The 17,657-nt window shown below is 47.1% G+C and overlaps 1 protein-coding gene across 4 annotated transcripts in view; it reads right to left on the bottom strand.

Annotated features, from left to right (window-relative positions):
• Window positions 1–6,511: 6,511 nt before the first annotated feature.
• The window catches only part of RFWD2 (ring finger and WD repeat domain 2), a 121,689-nt gene continuing 110,543 nt past the window's right edge, over window positions 6,512–17,657 (bottom strand). For 3 of the 4 annotated variants that reach the window (XM_017815867.1, XM_017815864.1, XM_017815866.1), the window contains exons 19-20: window positions 9,511–9,555; window positions 6,512–7,608 (exon numbers count right to left, since the gene is read on the bottom strand). In XM_017815867.1, the coding sequence (XP_017671356.1) occupies window positions 7,591–7,608; window positions 9,511–9,555 (63 nt within the window). In that variant the 3' untranslated portion in view covers window positions 6,512–7,590. The remainder of the gene's footprint in view (window positions 7,609–9,510; window positions 9,556–17,657) is intronic. The other variant, XR_001874975.1, reaches the window with a different exon arrangement.

Raw genomic sequence — 17,657 nt, 5'->3', positions numbered from 1 at the left:
GGGCCAGCCAAAGACAGGGGTTTATCCAAGACCAGACTCTCGCACCCTGGCAAAGCACAACAGTTCCCAGCTTTGTAAATCACACAGGGTGCTTTGGGACACTGCCTTCACATTGTTTCTCCCGCTCTGTCCCACTGCTCACAGCAGAAGGTGCAGCAGCAAGGCCACCCTTTGCTGCTCAGGAATGCCCGGGGCCGTGTCCCTTCCCTGCGCAGGTGACAACAATTTGGCTTTTCTCCCTCTCTCCACCTGCCCGGGGTAAGCAATGCCGATGGTAACACTTCATCATCATTAAAGCGTCATCACCGTGAGGAGCCCTTCCTTTCCCATCCCTCAGCAGTGCCAGCCACGCGGAGCATCCCTGCTGCCGGAACAAATAGCCCTTAAAAGCACAGGCGAGAGGCAAACAGCCTCTGGGGGCTCGGAGGGTGTGTGGTGCTGGAGCTCCCTAAAACTTCCTTTCGGAAGCTTTCCCCCAAATCCCTGCCTCCCAGGCAGCAGCGCTGACCCCCGCAGCCAGTTCCACTGAAACCCGTGGCTTTGCATCCCGTGAGGAGGGGCTCTGCAGGCTCACAGACGGACACACAGCTACAGAGACAGCACTGGGGAAAAGAGGCACCCAGGGTTCATCACTCTAAGGACCAGCCTAAGTGCAAGGATTTTAAATTCTGACTCTTATTGCAAACAAGCGTCGTGTGCTCTTGGCACAATCACTCATTCAGTGCAGCCCAGCGGGGAGGGTCTCCTTCTTGGCGGAAGAGGCCAAACCCCTCTCTCCCCGCCCCCCCACCAAATTGTCTCCTACTCCTCCACCTGAGAGCCTTGGGGGTGCCCTGTGCCTGGCACACACCACACTGGGGGTGTCCGATGTGCTGGGCTCCCTCACCCTCCTCCTCTTCCTCCCACCCCCCACGGGGCAAAAGCAGCTTCCCAGCTCCAGTGGGAATATCCCTCAGTGACATCAGGACATCACAGGTTCCTGGGTTTTTCTAAAATGCAGCTATTGCCATGCACGAGGCTTTTTAGATGTCACAGGAGTGTAGTGAAATAATTAAACCCTATGTTCAGACCTAAAATCTGGTATTAAAATGAAACCCTGGCAGCTCCAGTGCTGTACAGCAGCTCCACGAAGGAAGGAACCTTAACCCCATGTCTCTGCCTTAGGATAAGGCTGTGCCATCCTGCCTTTGACAGCAGGTTGGGCACATCCCGGGTGCTCCATGTGCCACCCCAGCTTTATCTCTGCAGAGCCACTTTCCTGCAGGAACCACCCCATATGTGGGGTTTGCATGCAGGCAAATTCATGCCCATTTTACAGCTGAATAAAACTGAGCCCAGAAGTAGCGGGGGCAAGGCAGGAATTACAGGGATGGCTCAGCCCTTTGACCATCCCAAACATCACCTTTGCCACCAGACGGGGGTTTGGGGGCAGCCAGAGCAGCTCAGCAGGTCCTGCCAAGCTGCGGGCTCTAGTGGGGCACTTGTCCTACAAGGAGCCAGCACACAGGTACTGGAATTTCCATCACTTGGCTACATACAGGTTGTTAGGGATAAAAAGATGATAAATAAAGATAAATGGAGGAGAGCTGAGCATGCCAGCAACCCTTCTCTATCATTCCTTTTCTTCCCTAAGCAGATCAAATTATGACCTGAAATCACTGAATACATATTTTATTATGTGGATAATTTAAAGGATGAGGGTGAGACAGAGAATTCATAAGGTACAGTCATGTTGGAAGACAAAGAGTTCCCATTAATCTTCTACAGGGAAAAAACTGAACAGGAGAAGAGGGGGGGCCACAGGTTGTAATCGATACTGTCCTCTCCTCCTCCTTGCTCTGGCTGAGCTGGGACATGCACGGATGTCTTCTCCTCTAACACCAGACATAAGCTGCTCCTTGAGACCTCACAAAATAGACATGGTGCTCCAAACACTTTCCAGCCCCCTGCCCTTTGCCAACAATGTAAAGCCACCATTTCTCAGCCCATTTAAAGAGCTTGGCAATCAGCTCTCCCCCTCCTCCTCTTCCTCCTCCCTGCAGAGCTGGGGAGCAGTGGCTGCACCCCGACCTTCCCCCGGGACTCCCGGCCCCCCGCCCGCCCTCCCCGGGGCTGAGCCATCGCAGTCTGATGGGCTTTGGCCCATTTCACCCCAGCCCAGCACCCGTCTGGCGCCCGCTCGAGCGTGATGCTCTGCTGACTTTGAGGGGTCAGCCCCGCTTTGCTTCCCCCCAACACCCCCTGCCCCATTAAGTCACGGCTTGCTCTGCACTCCACAGATCAATGCCAGCTTCAGGATGTTTTTCAGTTGCCACCAGGACCGGGAAAGAGCCGCTGGCTCTTAATAATTGTTTTCATAACAAATAAACAAAGAAAATGACTCTCCCTAGAATATTTTATGGGTAGCTGAGCCCTGGCACTGGGCTGGGGGTTGAGGGTTTGCCCCCAGAGGCAGCATACCCAGCACATGCCTCTGACCCAGGGCACTGGTAAGGGGACAGGAGCAGCTGGGCTGGTGTTCAGACCAGCTCCTGCTCAGATCTAGGAGGATGAGAGGAGTGTGTTTTCCCTGTTAAACACCTAAATTGTTTTATGGGGATTTTGACAAGTCAGATTAAGCACCGTAATCAAGACAAACTTGTTGTTTAAATAAGGCCCCTGAGGACAAAATCAGAGCTGCTGAGTGTTTTCCCTTCCCAACTCCACACATCTCACAGTGGAGAGATAGGTGGTGGGATGGGACCTTACCTGCAGCACAGCTTGGTCATCCTCCACTGTCCTCACAGCAGGGTCCGGAGAAGGGGACACACAAGATGGCCCAGTGCCCTCACACCTCCACAGCTCGGTCCATCAGAGCCCAGCACGGTGCTCGTGGCTCCCTGCAGCCCCAGGGTGTTTGTCAGCCCCCTCTGGGAAGCTCCTGATGTCCAGGGGGTTATGATGAGGTAACTTTAAAATGAACACTTCTAATTTATGAATTAAAAGCTTCTGGGGCAGCAAGGGCACATCAGGGCTCACGGGTTTGGGAGCTCGCGCTGCTGGCTCGGTTTCAGCTGTCACATGCTATTACTCACACCTCCTAAGGTGCCTTTACCTTTGATTTTTTTCTGAAAATCTCCAAATTATTTTCCTTGGCTGCCTGAAAGGACCTTATGAGGCTAAGAGACAGTGTCCTCCCCAGCCCTCAGAGGGGTGGAGACACTGGAGGCATTTCAGGGAGGATAGTGGTGTTAGAGACATGGAGCTCATGGAGCTCACACTCCTCTGCCACCCATGCAAATCTCCACCCCAAAAATTTGGGACTCAAACAAGAGCACTGAGGTTAATACAACTCCCTGAACAGCCTGGGCAGACACCACCAGCGAGGGAAGGCAAAACTGCGAGAGGAATAAAACTAACCTGTCTCCCTCTGCATGGATCAGAGGCTTTGGGCAAACAGCTGTGACAAGTGAGATTGTTTTTTTCCCCCTCACTCCCCGCTGAGCTGTTTTCCACCACAGCCCACTGATGGTAGCAGGCACATGTGTACACTGGCTATTCCAGGCAGATTAAAGAGGTTGTGGTGGGTGTGTGGAGCCCTCCTTCACCTGAGGGTTCATGAAGCAGGGAGCTCTGGGAGATGCTGCAGTCCTGGAAGAGCTGGAACCACCCTCTCCCCTTGCACTGCAGACTGGTCAAGGCAAGTTCATACTTAGTTTTCTTTCTCCTTTATTTCTAAGAGAGGTGAAAAATCTCACTTTTCTTCCCCTCACAAGAAATTTTCCCTGCTGCTCAATGTTTTTGTCCTGCCTCAGCTGAGTAATGATGGCCAGCCATCAGCCAGTGCCAGATTTAAGGTGTGTGAGTTAAGATGGAGAGTTTTAAAACAATTTTTTGGCAAGACCTACTCACCTCAAATGGCTGGTTAACACACAGTAAAGTAAAAATCAAAGCAAACTATGTGATGATGGTTACCAGAAGGCTGTGGGGACTACTGCAGGGCTACAGGTGCCTCTCCAGGAGACAGATGGGGGCTCAGATGTATGCCACAGATGCTGCTGTAATTCATGGATCCCTATGGTCTCAAGCACACCTTCCCACCAGCCAAACCCCTTGTCTCCTCAACATTTAAAGCAGGTCCTTGCTAGGTAGTTCTGGCCTCCAGTAAAGCAGTGAGAAAGGGAAGAGGACTTTGGAGCAAGGGAGGAGTTAGATTTGCTTTCCCAATTATCTGCTGATGTCATTATGACCTTCCACAGTCAAACAAAATTACCCTAAACAAACAAGGCTCCAGCACCGGGGTTGAATGCTGGCATTAGCAGCTGGCCACACTCACTGCTGAAGAGCCCTGACATATTGATATAATTTAAATTTCCCCTTGACCATCATTTTTGATCCCCTCCAGCATCAGGCTTCTTTTTAGCACTGAGGCATATTCCTCCCACTCTTCTATTAAATGCTTTAAAATTAATTAAAGAGGCTGGTTGGCCAGGCAGGGTTTTAAATTCCCTTCCTCAAAGAAAAATCTGACTCACCCAACACCTCTCGCAGGGACGTGAGCACTGGAGGCAAAACTGTTCTGGGGCAGCTTCCAGCCAAGGGCTTTGTAACCCTGCTCTTTCAAAAGAAGAAAGTGAGAATAAAGATTTTAAGTGCCCACCATCTGCAATTAATTTTCACAAGGAGAGCGGTTAAGCACCGGAACAGGTTTTCCAGAGGGACTTAGGAAATCCCAGTCCTTGCTCAGTTGAGTTGTGAACATCTCCAAGGCCTGGAGCAACCTCATCCAACTCTCAGTAAGCCCTGCCCTGGGCATGGGGTTGGACCAAAGACCTCTGGAGATCCCTCCCAAACTCAATCATCTAAAAAGCCTGAAAACCTGAGAGGGACCATTTGCTGAGGAGGCGAATAATTAAAAAAAAAAAAAATTGACCACATGCTGTTTAAAAAAACCCAACAAAATTACAGTAGTAATTATATGTGACTTAATATGTCAACTGTGAAGAGTTACCTGAAAAAAAGAAAATTAAAGGGATTAAAATAAGGAGCGTTTCCTCTTGTGACAAAGGGACGAAGACAAAAAATGCCATCAACTTGTGTTTACGAGCTGCTGTGTTTCTAATTAGGGCCAGACACCAAATTTGCATTTTATCTTGATTGAAACAGAATGAAAACTGAAAAAAGAAAGGCAGCCGATGTTAAACAGCTTTCCCTGTTTAATTCAGGGAGTAACCTTACAGCATTCAAAACAGCTGCTTTTTTTCTTCTGTTTTTAAGATCTCAGCTTCGTCAGAGTGATTTCAATTTAAAATAGAGAGGATCTTCGAGTGGGGGGAGAGAAGGATTGAGGTCACCTGCCAACAGCAGCTGCATGGCACCGAGCTGGGCTACAACAGCAGCCACGGCAGCTTGTAAAATAAATTAGTAGGCACTGATAAACAAGGCAGAGGCTGGAGGAAACCCACACCTGAAACGGGGGGGGGGGGGGGGAGGCAGGAAGAGCAATGGCAAGGGATCATCGAACTGGCCCCGCCTTTGGAGGGGGCTGGATGGGAAGGGTGCTCTGCACAGCCCAGCATTGTCACTCCACGCCAAATCCTCTTAAAATGCAGCAAAATGGAAATCAAGCTAGTGCTCAGTGGGATGCGTCAGACAGCTGCCATCAGGCAGAAGGAACCAATTTCGTTTTCTTCTGCCACAGTGACTCGGGTGACTCATACAACAGAGACCTGCAGGTAGCACTTCCAAGCAGGACACAAGCTAGTCTGCTCTCTTCTCTCTCCTTTCCTTCTCTCCTCCCTCTTGCCCCCCTGACACTGCAGAAATCATGGGAACAAGCCAGCACACAGCAGCTGAGGGCCATCCACCCCTCCCTTGAAGGTGAGCATCACTTTTCTCCCACTGGACAAGACTCTCCAGAAGCCACCAGCAATTTTGGTGTGTCCCACATCCTTCTAGCTTTGAAGGAGCATATATGGCCATGCTAGAAACAGGCACATGCATTGAACTAGGACAGGATCTGTCCCCAGTTCTGCCACAAGGCTTAATTCCTGCTTCTTTGTTCATATATCCTTCAAGACCATCCTTGCTTTTCTTCCCTGCTCTGTGACCAAAGGGTGGGAGAAGACCACATAATGCTCCTGGGGAGATCAGAATCGTGATTTCAACACCTGGAGGATGTAAGACCTGTTATGGCTCCTTGATGGGTACCCAAGGCTGCAGCAGGGCTGTGCTTTGCCAAGAGGGAGAGCAAAGTCCCTGTGCCAATCCCAGCCCCCAAGGGGACTCAGAATGCAGTGAATGAAGGGAGAGGGATTCTGTTTGCAAACCAAAACGCTTCCCACAGGTATCACTGTCTGTATTGCACCTTTGCCACCTACAGCTGGGAGAAAAGACACTAGACTCACCCATTCCACTTTCTAGTGTAACAAGTTCTGGCAGTAATCCTGACAGCCCAGCCTGGCTGCTGCTCCTGAGGACCGTCTGCACCTTCTCACCTACCCCACTGTCCTGCCAACAAAGCAACAACCACTCTCAGCATCATGGTTTATTATGTACAATTAAGTGTATGCATGACCATTAAAAATAAGGCTACTTATATCATGGCTCTGAAACACATTACAAACCAACTCCATCCCCTCTCTCATTACAACATTCAGAACACTTGGCTTCCACGGTGTGCAGAGAGGGGCAAACACAACCAGACCCCACGGGCGGTTGAGTGGTGCAGGGCTTTGGTAACTGGATCTAGAAGCTTCCTCCTCTAGCTGAGACAGTCAAACACAGCCAGGTCAGTGGGAGGGAGATCATCATCCCACAATGTCTTGGTGAGGTCAGTCCAGGTCCCAGGAACTGTGGGTCCCCTCCTCTCAGCACGTTGCTAGTGGCAGGCGGCTCACATGGACAGGAGGACAACTTAAACCTCTCCTTTGGGTCAAGGCAGGGGCACAAGGAGAGGGAGGAAGGGGAAGGTGTCCTTCTCTTCTTGATGAGCAGAGGACTTCAGTCTACAGGAGTGTCAACCTGGGTGATGTTTTTCAACATTTAATGCATCTGAAAAAAATAATAAATCAAAGGAACAACAGAACTGGATCATGATGGGATCTCAAAGTGAATTGCTTGCATGTCCAGGTAAGGCTTTGAGACTTTCTTTTTCCAGTGGGATGAAAAACAGTCCAGATGAAATTAACTGGAGATGTGCAACTGAAGACAGCCCTGTGTGCTCCTGTAAGCTCCCTACCCAAGTAAATATGTTCCCATATGCAACAAGAGAGAATCTTCCAGCTTCAGCTTGTGGCTCAATAAATTTTATTATTCCTTTTTGTTTTTATTTAAAAGAATTTGTTTTTCTATCGTAAAAATTAGACAACCATACCACCAGCAGCAGCAGCAGCAAAGTCTGTGGAGTTAATGTTGATGGCAGACAGTCCACTGATGTTTCCAGTGTTTCGAAATGTCCTAGAAAGTCCATAAATGGAAAAAAACCCCAAACATGATGGTTTTGGGGAGGAACATCAAGGTGGTTTTGGTTTCTTGTCCCACTGAGGATCCCAGATGAATACTGTAGCATATCAGCAGAACCAAGTACCTCATGCCTTGAGAGAAAACCCTTCATACCAGCTCCAGTACCTGATTAGTAGGGAAGATGAGACATTTAGAAAAGGAATTTATGACATTCATTATTTCCTACATCAGCATATAGATCACTAGGACAGGACTGACCCTTCCGTCTCCACCCCTTACCCTTTATTCACCAGCATGCAATAATATCCCACAAATGGGATAAGCACTTGGCAAGCATCCCAATTTTGATGTCTGCTTCTGTGATGATAAATTAGGCATAAAGCAAAACCATCCACAGTTGCCTCCTTTCCCCTCATCCCAATCAAACGGCTCTTGGAAATCTCGTAATGGAGATCAGCTTCTGTCCTCCCAGCCCACTGTGCTCACATTTCCCTTGTCCAGGCTGCGATGGAGCAGCAGCCTCTGAAGGCACGGCCTAGAGGTGGCACAAGAGGGACTGTGGGGCTGCCATGGTCTGTATGAACCTGGTTTGGCTTTACTGGGGAAAGCTCCAGAGCTCACGGGAAATGTCCAGGATGGCACCTGCCCCCACACTGGTGTGGGTTTGTGCAAACCCAGGCCTTTCCCAGCCCATCCCACTGTGTGCTGCCACAGGCAAATGGAGATACCAGAGTTCTGACAGCCCTGGCTGTTTGTGCATTTCTCTGTCTACCTTTTCTCATTAACAAGCAAAGTGCACGAGCAAAACCTCTCCTCTCTAATCACTGATCTTGCTGCTGGATTCACTTCAAAATATCAAAAGCGTATGTGCATTTTGTCCTTTTTACTAAGGAGGAAGGGACCAAATTAACCACCAACTAATTTCAAAACCTGATAGGTAAATAGATGCCCTATGAAAAAGAGGCTATATCATCACATTCTGCACAGCGGGAGTAACCCAGCCACTCGTGGCCTAAAAAGGGGGAAAAAGAAAACCCCTGACACACAGTCAAACACAGATCATTTGGGTCTCTTCTCATTCCTGGTTTTTTTTGGTGATTTTTTTTCAGGATGGTTCAGACCAGCAACTCTGGTCTGGCTCCAGAGAGCTGCTATTGAAACAGGGATGCAAGGGACAACCAGGATGAGGACCTCAGCCTCATGAGTGACAAAGCAGCGTGTAACTTTGCAAACAGTAAGTAAATCCCTTTATCATGAGCTACAGAATTGCAGCCTGTGGCTCCGGGCTATGAACTTATGGCAATAACCAACAAGCCTCCAAAGCACGGTGGAGGTCAGTGCTGCTGTGTAGAATCTGGGACAAGGTTCTGGTTTTGGGCTGAGTTTGGTACTGGCTTGGGTACTGGTTTTGCTTGGCTGTTAAGACACATAAAGAAGGACAGGCTTTATTCCATACCACTTGACATTTCATGGATGGGAATACACTGAACAGACACTCTAGGAGACAATCCAAGTGCTGCAAACCTGGCACAGCGCTGGTGTGTCGGTGCAGGGGCAAGGCTGTTGCTTTCACAGAACCCTGCGCTGGCAGCTGCTCTGTTACCGCCTGTCTGGGCACCAGAGCAAGCAAAGACAGGGAGCATCCCTGCTCATTCCAGCCCTGCTCCAGCTGGCTACACATCAGGAGCAAAGCTTTCAGCCCCACTGCACCTGCAGCAGCCAGAGGATGGGCTCTGCTTAACGTGGTGAGCAAACACTCAGCCTCTGCTGCCACAGGGACCAGCACGAGCCGAGAGAGATGCTGCTGCCAGGACCCCAGGGAGCTGTGGTGGGTGCTGGATGGACACCAGCAGCTCTTCCACACCTCACTGTAACTGGTTTCATTACTGGTGCACTCTTTGCTCACTCCACTGTGTGCCAGAGGCAAACACATCATTTAAATTACAAACCTCCACAGCTGGGATCACCTCCTCTAATGGTTTCTCCTGGCTGCCTGGTTTCTCTGACCTTGCTCTTTACTATCAACAGATTCAAGTGTTTAAGGGGGAGATGAATAAAATAACTTACCTTAATTGTACCCTGACTGTTAGCAGCAATCAGCACATTGGACTCCTGGAAAAAAAAGAAGAGGCACTATCACAACCTGCCATTGCCTTTTTTTTTTTTTTTGGTCTTTTTTTTTGGAAGAAGCAGCAGAGAAGAAGCAGTTACTTTTATCTTAAACATTAGAAGTATATCTAATTTCAAAGGGATTTAACTCTTCCTATTTTCAAGATGCTTTTGAGGCTAAAAGTCTTTATAAAAGTTATACTACCTTGAAGAACTAGAAGGCAATAATCCTTAGTGCTTGTACAGAGCTTTAAATCTCCAAAGCAATTTACAAACATGAATTAATCCTCGCAGCCTCCCTGTGAAGTGGGCTAATAATAATAATAATAGTTATTTTCATCTTTTGGCAGCACATGGACAAAGGCCTCGAGCGCCCCAACTAAACCAGCTAATCACCATGACAAAACCTCTCTGGCTCCGAGGCCAAGGCAACCTCTCCCTCATCCAAGAAGTTTCAGACAAATAAAACAAAGAGGAGAAGAGATTAGAGAGCAATAGCAGATGCACCCAGTTTGGAAGGAAAGATAAACAGAGAGGGCTCCAGCCCCGCTTTAAGCAGAGGCAGCATCTATTTACCTCCTGCCAATTGATGGAGTTGCATTTGGAGATATCCTGGTTAACTGCAAATTAATGGTCTGCTGCATCAGTCAGGCAACCCCCAGCCAAAAACTGGGGGGAAAGGCAGGCTCGCTCTGCTCTCCAGACCACATTCCTCACATGACCGACCAGCAGTGCGGACACACCGTCCCCACCCTAAATCCCGTGGCTGGGGGGGAAATCCAAAGGGATGACACAGTGCCAACAAACCTAAAGCACACGAGCACTGGGGTGCTGGGAACAGCCCTGAAGGTGCTGAGGGAGAACCACTGCTCCCAGATGGTGTCCTGCAGCCACCCCTGCGCCGGCAGATGCAGTGTACGCCGCCAAAGCGCCCGCTGTGAACCGCTTCCTCTCAAGACAGCTCATATCTTCTCTCAGACACATCGTAAATTTCTCTTGCTGCTGCTCTCCATCCCCAGACAAAGTTGCTGTAATTATGCCATCGCTTAACGCATGCATTTTTAATAAAATCAGTGACTAGAATATGCCCCGCTCCGAAGGGAGTGGGAAGGCAGCTCCACACAGCCCCAGCAGGGCCACGCGCTGAGTCACGACTTTGCACAGCCTCCAGCCTCCAGGCACACGGAGAAAAATCCCCCTCAGTGTAAAAACCCACTTATCAGGTAAGAGTAGCCTTGTGGTGGACCACTGGGCTAATTGATATAGATAGATTTGTTCACCCTGGTACAATCATTAGAGGATTAGTTAAGATTCCTGATATTATCTCACCAATGATCCTCCAAGTGAGAGCTCCTGGAAAAAAAAGTATATCCTCACAGGAAGCATATACTCCAATTTCCATTAATTTGGTGGGTAAAAGAGTCTAATCCAGTGAACTCCTCAGCTTCTGGTTAACAGCATTAAAATCAAAACCCACGGAGGGGAATTCAGATAAAAGTGTTAGTAGTTGGGGACTAAAACAGGGACTGGGATGCCCAATAGGATTTTGGAGGCAAGGGAGAGGGACAGGCAGCTATCTAGTGTGCAGTGCAGGAGACCTGAACTCCTGAGTACAGATGATGCAGGGTTTGAATGATTCCTGTTTGCACTGTGAGTGATTGGTAATTCATCCTGCTGCTGCAGTCTGCTGGGGTGCCACTGTAAATGAACTCTGGTTCAATGAACAGTTTTACCTGCTAAATAAAATAAAAATGCCAGAGGGTAATATACTCTCACTCCCTTGTTCTTCAGAAGCCACTGGGTGTTGTTTTCTTTCAGCAGGGTCTGAGCTAATCACCATTCTGCTGCTTTCATCCACAACCATGAGATGCAAACAGGAGCAGACAGCAGCAAAATTAGCACCAAATCTGTCATCGAACAAACAGTGACTTGCTTGTTAAGGCTTCTCCAGGAACACAGCTAAGTAACTTGTTTTTAATCCTCCAAAGAAACAATTCGCTTCCGTTTGTGTTGCCTGTAAAACAGTCAATATACTCAACATGTTAAACACCTAAGGGAGTTGTGAAGTTGTTTAGACCTGTAGGTTTGTAACTCATGATATCTGTGAGCATGTTAAACCGATTTTTTTGCCAGGACGTGTATGAATGGAGTCACCGTGGCCTCAAAAGAAAACTGCCATCACTGCTCAGCTGGAAGAATGCCTAATCCTAAACCACACTGTGAGCATCTGTATCTCTGAGGCATGAAAACGGGGTCTCACCAGCCACTGTGGCTGCATGTTCTACTCTAACATAACCACTTGTTGTTTCTGTGCAGGCCAAGTAGGTTGAAAGACCAGCCTTCCTCATCCCTTCCAAATCTGCTGCCTGCAGGAGCCAGCAATTCCCAATGCAAAGGCAAAGGGGATGTGTAGATCCAGCCCTGCTGAGTAGTCCTGCTCTGAAGAAATCAGGTATTAAAATGACTCTTCTACACATGAATCTCCTCCTGTGAGTGGTTTGAACCTGTAGCCATTCTTAACAGGAGAGGCAGAAGGAACCAGCTGCCTTTGCCAAGATGGCAGAAGAAAAACGAACCAACACAACAAAAATCGAGAGATGAGGGTTTAGTTTACTGCCTGGCAAGCAACAGCATTTTGTTCTGTGTGGCTGCTAATCTCAAGTATTGTTGCACCCCAGTGGAAAGCCACTGACTGTGTCACCTGCTGAAATGTGGAAACCTCTGCTCTGCACATCACGGCAGATAAGGAGCGACCGGGGGAGTCCCCCGTGACAAGATAACGTGGCACCTCAACGAGCCAGCAAGAGCCATAAAACTGATGGGAGACAGCTGAAGAGTCCTGGTCCTGCTAAGGCAATAGAAAAAAAGCTCTGGAGATATCAAAAAGATGCATCTTCTTGTCTTTTGGCATTACACAGGAATTTAACAATTTAGTTGGCAAATGTGGGTGCCTCTCAGCACTCATGTTAAGATTAATACAGGGTGCAGGTCCAGGACTGTTCTAACATGCTACAGAGCTGAAGTTCTGTGCTACAACCTATGAAAAACTTCCTATATACACCAAATTTTTTCTCTACTGCATTATGAAAGTCTGAAGGGCAGTTCCTTGACACGGGAAGGACTTGACTCCACCACAGATCTGTTACTGCACAGACTGGACATGTATCCACCTGGAGGTAAGCATTAGGTAAAAAGTAAAATTAAAAAAAAAAATCAGTCCCAAGTACAAAGACAGACCAGACAGAAGCACCTCTGTCCTGAACCTGACAGATCCCTGTTTCTTCTGGAGGAACTTGACTGGTCCACCCACAGGAACTTTGGAGCATTCGCCCTTAGGATTTGAAGGGTCTTTCACTGAATGCACCAAAAAAAGAAATTTTCGTAGCACGTTCTGGATGGCAAAGAAAAACAAAATCAAGTTTAGGGCCTTCCTGAGTAGACGAGATACCTGCTACATTCATCATTTGGAAGAATTATTCACCTGGTGACAGCTGGATTTTGAAGCACATTGATTTCCTTCCCTCCTAGATGAGCCCTGTATTTGGATGGCCCTGGGGAAGCAATTTGGGAAGGAAGGGAGGAGAACGAAAGTCTGGCTGACTGCTGGTATTCATGCAAGAGAGGCCAACATTAAGGCAATCAGAAATGCTCTAGATGTTTTGGGAGGCTTGAGGAAACTCAGCTGAACAACTGGGAAGTTGTCGGAGCTGCTTCAGTGCGTCAGGGAGTAAAAGACAGCTGAGGTTGTAGCTCTTCCACTCCTTCTTTACATCTTTGTGCAAGAAGCCATTTGGTGGAGGATGGACTAGAATGGCACCCCAGATGGACAGCTCTTAAAAGCCACATACACATCTCCGTGGAGATATCCAAGTGGACCAACTCTACGGAGCAAGGGAAAGCTCTGCACACACCCTTTAGCCAAGCTGTGGCCTGCAAGGCCTCCCAGTACCTGCACGGTTCATCTCTAGCCATCCCTCTTCACCAGTAAATATGCCTGGCTGCAGCCACAGTGCTCCAGGAGTTATACATCCCTCTCAGCGGTGGGCTCGTGCAAAATCACAGCTGAGTATTTTAGTCTTCCCTTCCTGACACCAAACAGCCTGTCCCTAAAGGGCTCGAAACAGGCAAGATGAGAACAAATCACTCACAATTTTTTTTCCCCTTAATATAATCCTTTATGAGACCATTCCTCCTGTTATCCCACACACATCAATCCTTAAAGTAGAATTCTGAAGTTCACACTGAAGGAAAAGCTGAAGAGATTGTTCCTTAGGATTATAAAGATGCTAATGGTGAAGCAGGATGTGTCTCCAAGTGCACTTTTTCATGCAATGGACTGGAAACCTTATCTGGGACTTTCATCATATTATAAATAATTACAGGCCATAAAGTTCATGCTTCTTTGTTACCCTCCTTTTTCTGCACAAATAAAGGAGATTCATCTCAACTTCCAGTGCAGCCAACACTGAGGTAAGTGTGAGTTTTCTGGATTTTCAGCTAGGTTTGTTCTACAGATTCACAGTTAGGATTCTTAGAGATCTTATTTTAAATTAACAACTTCTCACCTTCCCTCCTCAGCAGATGTTTTGGCTAACAAATGGCTGGTTTGTCAGCACTTCTCTTTCAAGCAGACAGACTTGCTGCCAGCAAACCCTGAACATTTACTCCAAGGAGCTGGAGCCTAATTAAGCAAAGTTGTTGATACCATGGGAAAACAACCTGGGTGAGAAACCTTGTGTTCAAGTGGCCATTGCCTTCCGTTATTTATAGGCAGAATAAAAGTATGTAGTTGAACTAAATCGAGTCCTGTTTGTACAGAAAGCCCCTAGTTTAAGTAAGTTTACTTGTTCTTACTGAAGGTGGCAACTATTGCTCAGGTGCTGGCTTTTAGGTCTGAGCTGCAGAGGTGTATTTAACCAAAACTCTTCCCATCGAAGTCACGCACAAAGTCTTTTCATACATCTAAATATGTGAAAGCGGTTCCCCAACAGACCACCACTGCTTGACTGCTCTTCATCTAGTAATTAGCAGATTCTAATGGCTTTTCACTCTAATTCCCCTGATCCCTGGCTATTTTTTTTTGTTGCTGTATGACTCAAGTCAGCTTTTGTTTTTGAAAGAAAATTACAAATTCTAACCTAGGAAACACAATGAACCTCCAGCATACAAAAATCAAGAGGTTTTTGAAAAGCTGAACTGCTAGATTAGATCCCTTCCCAGCAGGACAATGTGCTGCATGCCCAATTTTGGTTTTTTTTTTTTTTTTTTTTCCATTCTTGTGATACAACTGTTATCAATGAAGGGGGCACAGTGGGATGGTTGAAGTGGTGCACAACCCTCTATCTCCCTGTGAGCCAGAATTTACTTTCTATGCCATCATGCTCACCCTAACATTAATCCCTTCTGAACAAATTTAAAGGAATATTTATTATCTGTACTTTGAACATCAGGCCCAAGCAGAAATTAATTACTTTAAACCAAGCACTTCTTTACAGAACAAGGTCTTACATACAAAAGATATTGTTCCAAAACATTTCAGGAGCACCAACACCCAACTCTTCAGGTTTTAAACCTGGAACAGAACATGCACGCCTAAAACGTGTCTTTTAATCCTTAGAAACTGTATTGTTATCTCATTCTGAAGGTAATGCCTTTGTACACACAGAGATAAAGCCTCTTTAGGCTTAGCTGGGCCCCAGAAAAAAAGCAACAACTCAATGTATCTGAAAAAGGTTTTGCCTGTGCTTCCTTCTAGATCCAGATCCAAATACACAATCTTTTGGGGTTTTAAGTTCATAAATGCTACACAGTTATACCCCTCCAGCACAGCAGAGATATTTTCTTAACAGGTTAACCCACAGATTTACAGATGATGGCACTCCTTTGACTCGCTTTCTGTAGGAAGACTTGCCTACAATCATATGCACACATCTATAGTTTCTTCTCACATCAGAATTCATGAGCACACTGTAAAGGAGAAAAAAGCTTTCAAACAAATTAAGTGTTTCCATCATCCTGCATCACACAGAGAAGCTTGCAGCTTCCACACAAGATGAAGTGTGTCTCGCTAGGAAACGTGCACAGGTAGAAATTCAACATCTCCTGGAATCCCTCCCCTTGTTTTTCAGCAATTCCAGACTTTTACCTCTGTACCTGGGATTCTTTTATCAAGTCTGCTGACACCTCCACATCTGGTGCTTTCTAGTTGCGATTCAATACATGAATATGTCCCTTTTTCCTGCTCCCTGAAACAGTCTTCTCGTTTTTGTATTTTACACAATGCATTTTTTATACTCCTATTCAGACCAAACCCAGCCCAAGCCGACGCTGTGTAGCTGGAAGCTGATGTGCTGTATTCACAGCACAAGGGTGCCCTGAGGAGAGCAGTCCAAGCCTTGCTCCAATGACACACTCAAATGAGGAGTAAGCTATCTCTCAGCCAAGTGAGAAATCCCTTTTTCTTAGCATGACCTTTCATTTCAGCATGTAGCTCTCAAGAAAACAAGATCAACAAGGCAACTGAAGACAGGGCTAGAAGGAAATAGAAGTACCCACACGTACAGTGCTGCACACAGGCATCAATCTCCTTGTTTCTACACTGAATTCAAGGTGGAAACAGAGGCCAACGAGCCTGATGTGAAGAGGGCAAAGAAAGCTCTGCAAAGGCAGGAGAACCAGCCAGCAAAGCCCACCCCAGGAACTGCTGATATGTTACAGGCAACTGCCTCTGTAATTTAGTCATTCTGGAACAAAACTAGTTTTGATGAGCGCCTAATTTATTTAGAATTCTAGATGAGAAAATCTCGTTAGACACTTATTATTCTGCACCTACTGCAAGGCAAAGTATACAGCTCTAACAGCTGTTGCACACTCCCCATCAGGCAAGGTAGGGAGACACATGTTAAAACCAAATTATGTTGGCATTAACCCTCCACCCCCAAAGGGCAAGTCTTCTCCTCCTCTCCATGTGGGAATATTGAGTTCCACTGCCCATTTATCTGTGACAGGGTCTCTAAAGTTACTTGTTCCTGTGGTCATAAATCCTGGGATTTCAGACGCTCCCCATAAACAATATGCTCAAGGCCTTGAAGGAAGTGGCAGCAGTACATAAATATAGCTTGCAATAAGCTTACAAAAAGCATACATAAACATGAAACACATTTACATCAATACTGCAAAACCACAGGAAAGGCTAAGCATTAGTTTAGTGAAAACAGCTTTTAAGATCTATTCTCTTAATACTTAAAACTTCCAAATACTCATTTGGCAATTCTACATAATGGAATGCCGTAGGTCACTTAACAACAGCACAGCTCAAGACCTGCATTCCTACTGTCAATATGTTTCCCTCCTTTCTCTTCTATTGTTTGTTGCAGTCAGTCATTACATCATGCTGGAGGTGATGTATTTAATCTCTCTCTAGCCAAGGTCAGGCTGCCCTGCCCATCAGTGCAGTATGTGGCAAAACCAAGCCCCGGGCTGTTATCATTAATACTGCTAGTGCTTATGTCTCTCTTCCAAACCTGTATGAGAAAGCAAGTATGTGATCTGGAAAAGCAACCACCAATCTGCACGAGATTACTCAGAAATGTGATCTAAATCTGGATTTTGATTTTGTGCAGTCCCATGGCAAACCATCAGGGATCAGAGCTGTGAACAGAAATCAGTAGAATGTGAAAAGCCTTTTCGGTCCAAGCTACCCTGAATTAGACAGACGAGCAATCCACCCTACAAACACAGCCTTCCATGAGAGATACACAGCCCAGTCCCAAAACACAGCCAGGACCACTGCTCCCAGCTGCTGCACTGGGGAGGAATGGATGCTGGTGGGAAACTTCTGAGAGGAAAGGTTCTTCCCCCAGAGAGTGGTACGGTTCTGAACAGGTTCCCCAGGGAACTGGTCACAGCCCCAAGCCTAACAAGAGCTCAAGAAGCATTTGGAGAATGCTCTCCAGCACGTGGTGGGATTATTGGGCTGTCCTGTGCAGAGCCAGGAGCTGGACTCTATGGTACTTGTGGGTTCCTTCCAACTCAGGATGTTCTGTGATTCTATCCCAGCTCCTTGGGCTTATTTAATTTACAACACATTCTTTGCCCTACTGTGA

Source organism: Lepidothrix coronata, unplaced genomic scaffold, assembly GCF_001604755.1.
Source record: "Lepidothrix coronata isolate B3197 unplaced genomic scaffold, Lepidothrix_coronata-1.0 Scaffold52, whole genome shotgun sequence".
Lineage (NCBI taxonomy): Eukaryota > Metazoa > Chordata > Aves > Passeriformes > Pipridae > Lepidothrix > Lepidothrix coronata.
Note: the sequence above shows the minus strand (reverse complement) of the source record. Positions and strands in the feature narration are given on the sequence as shown.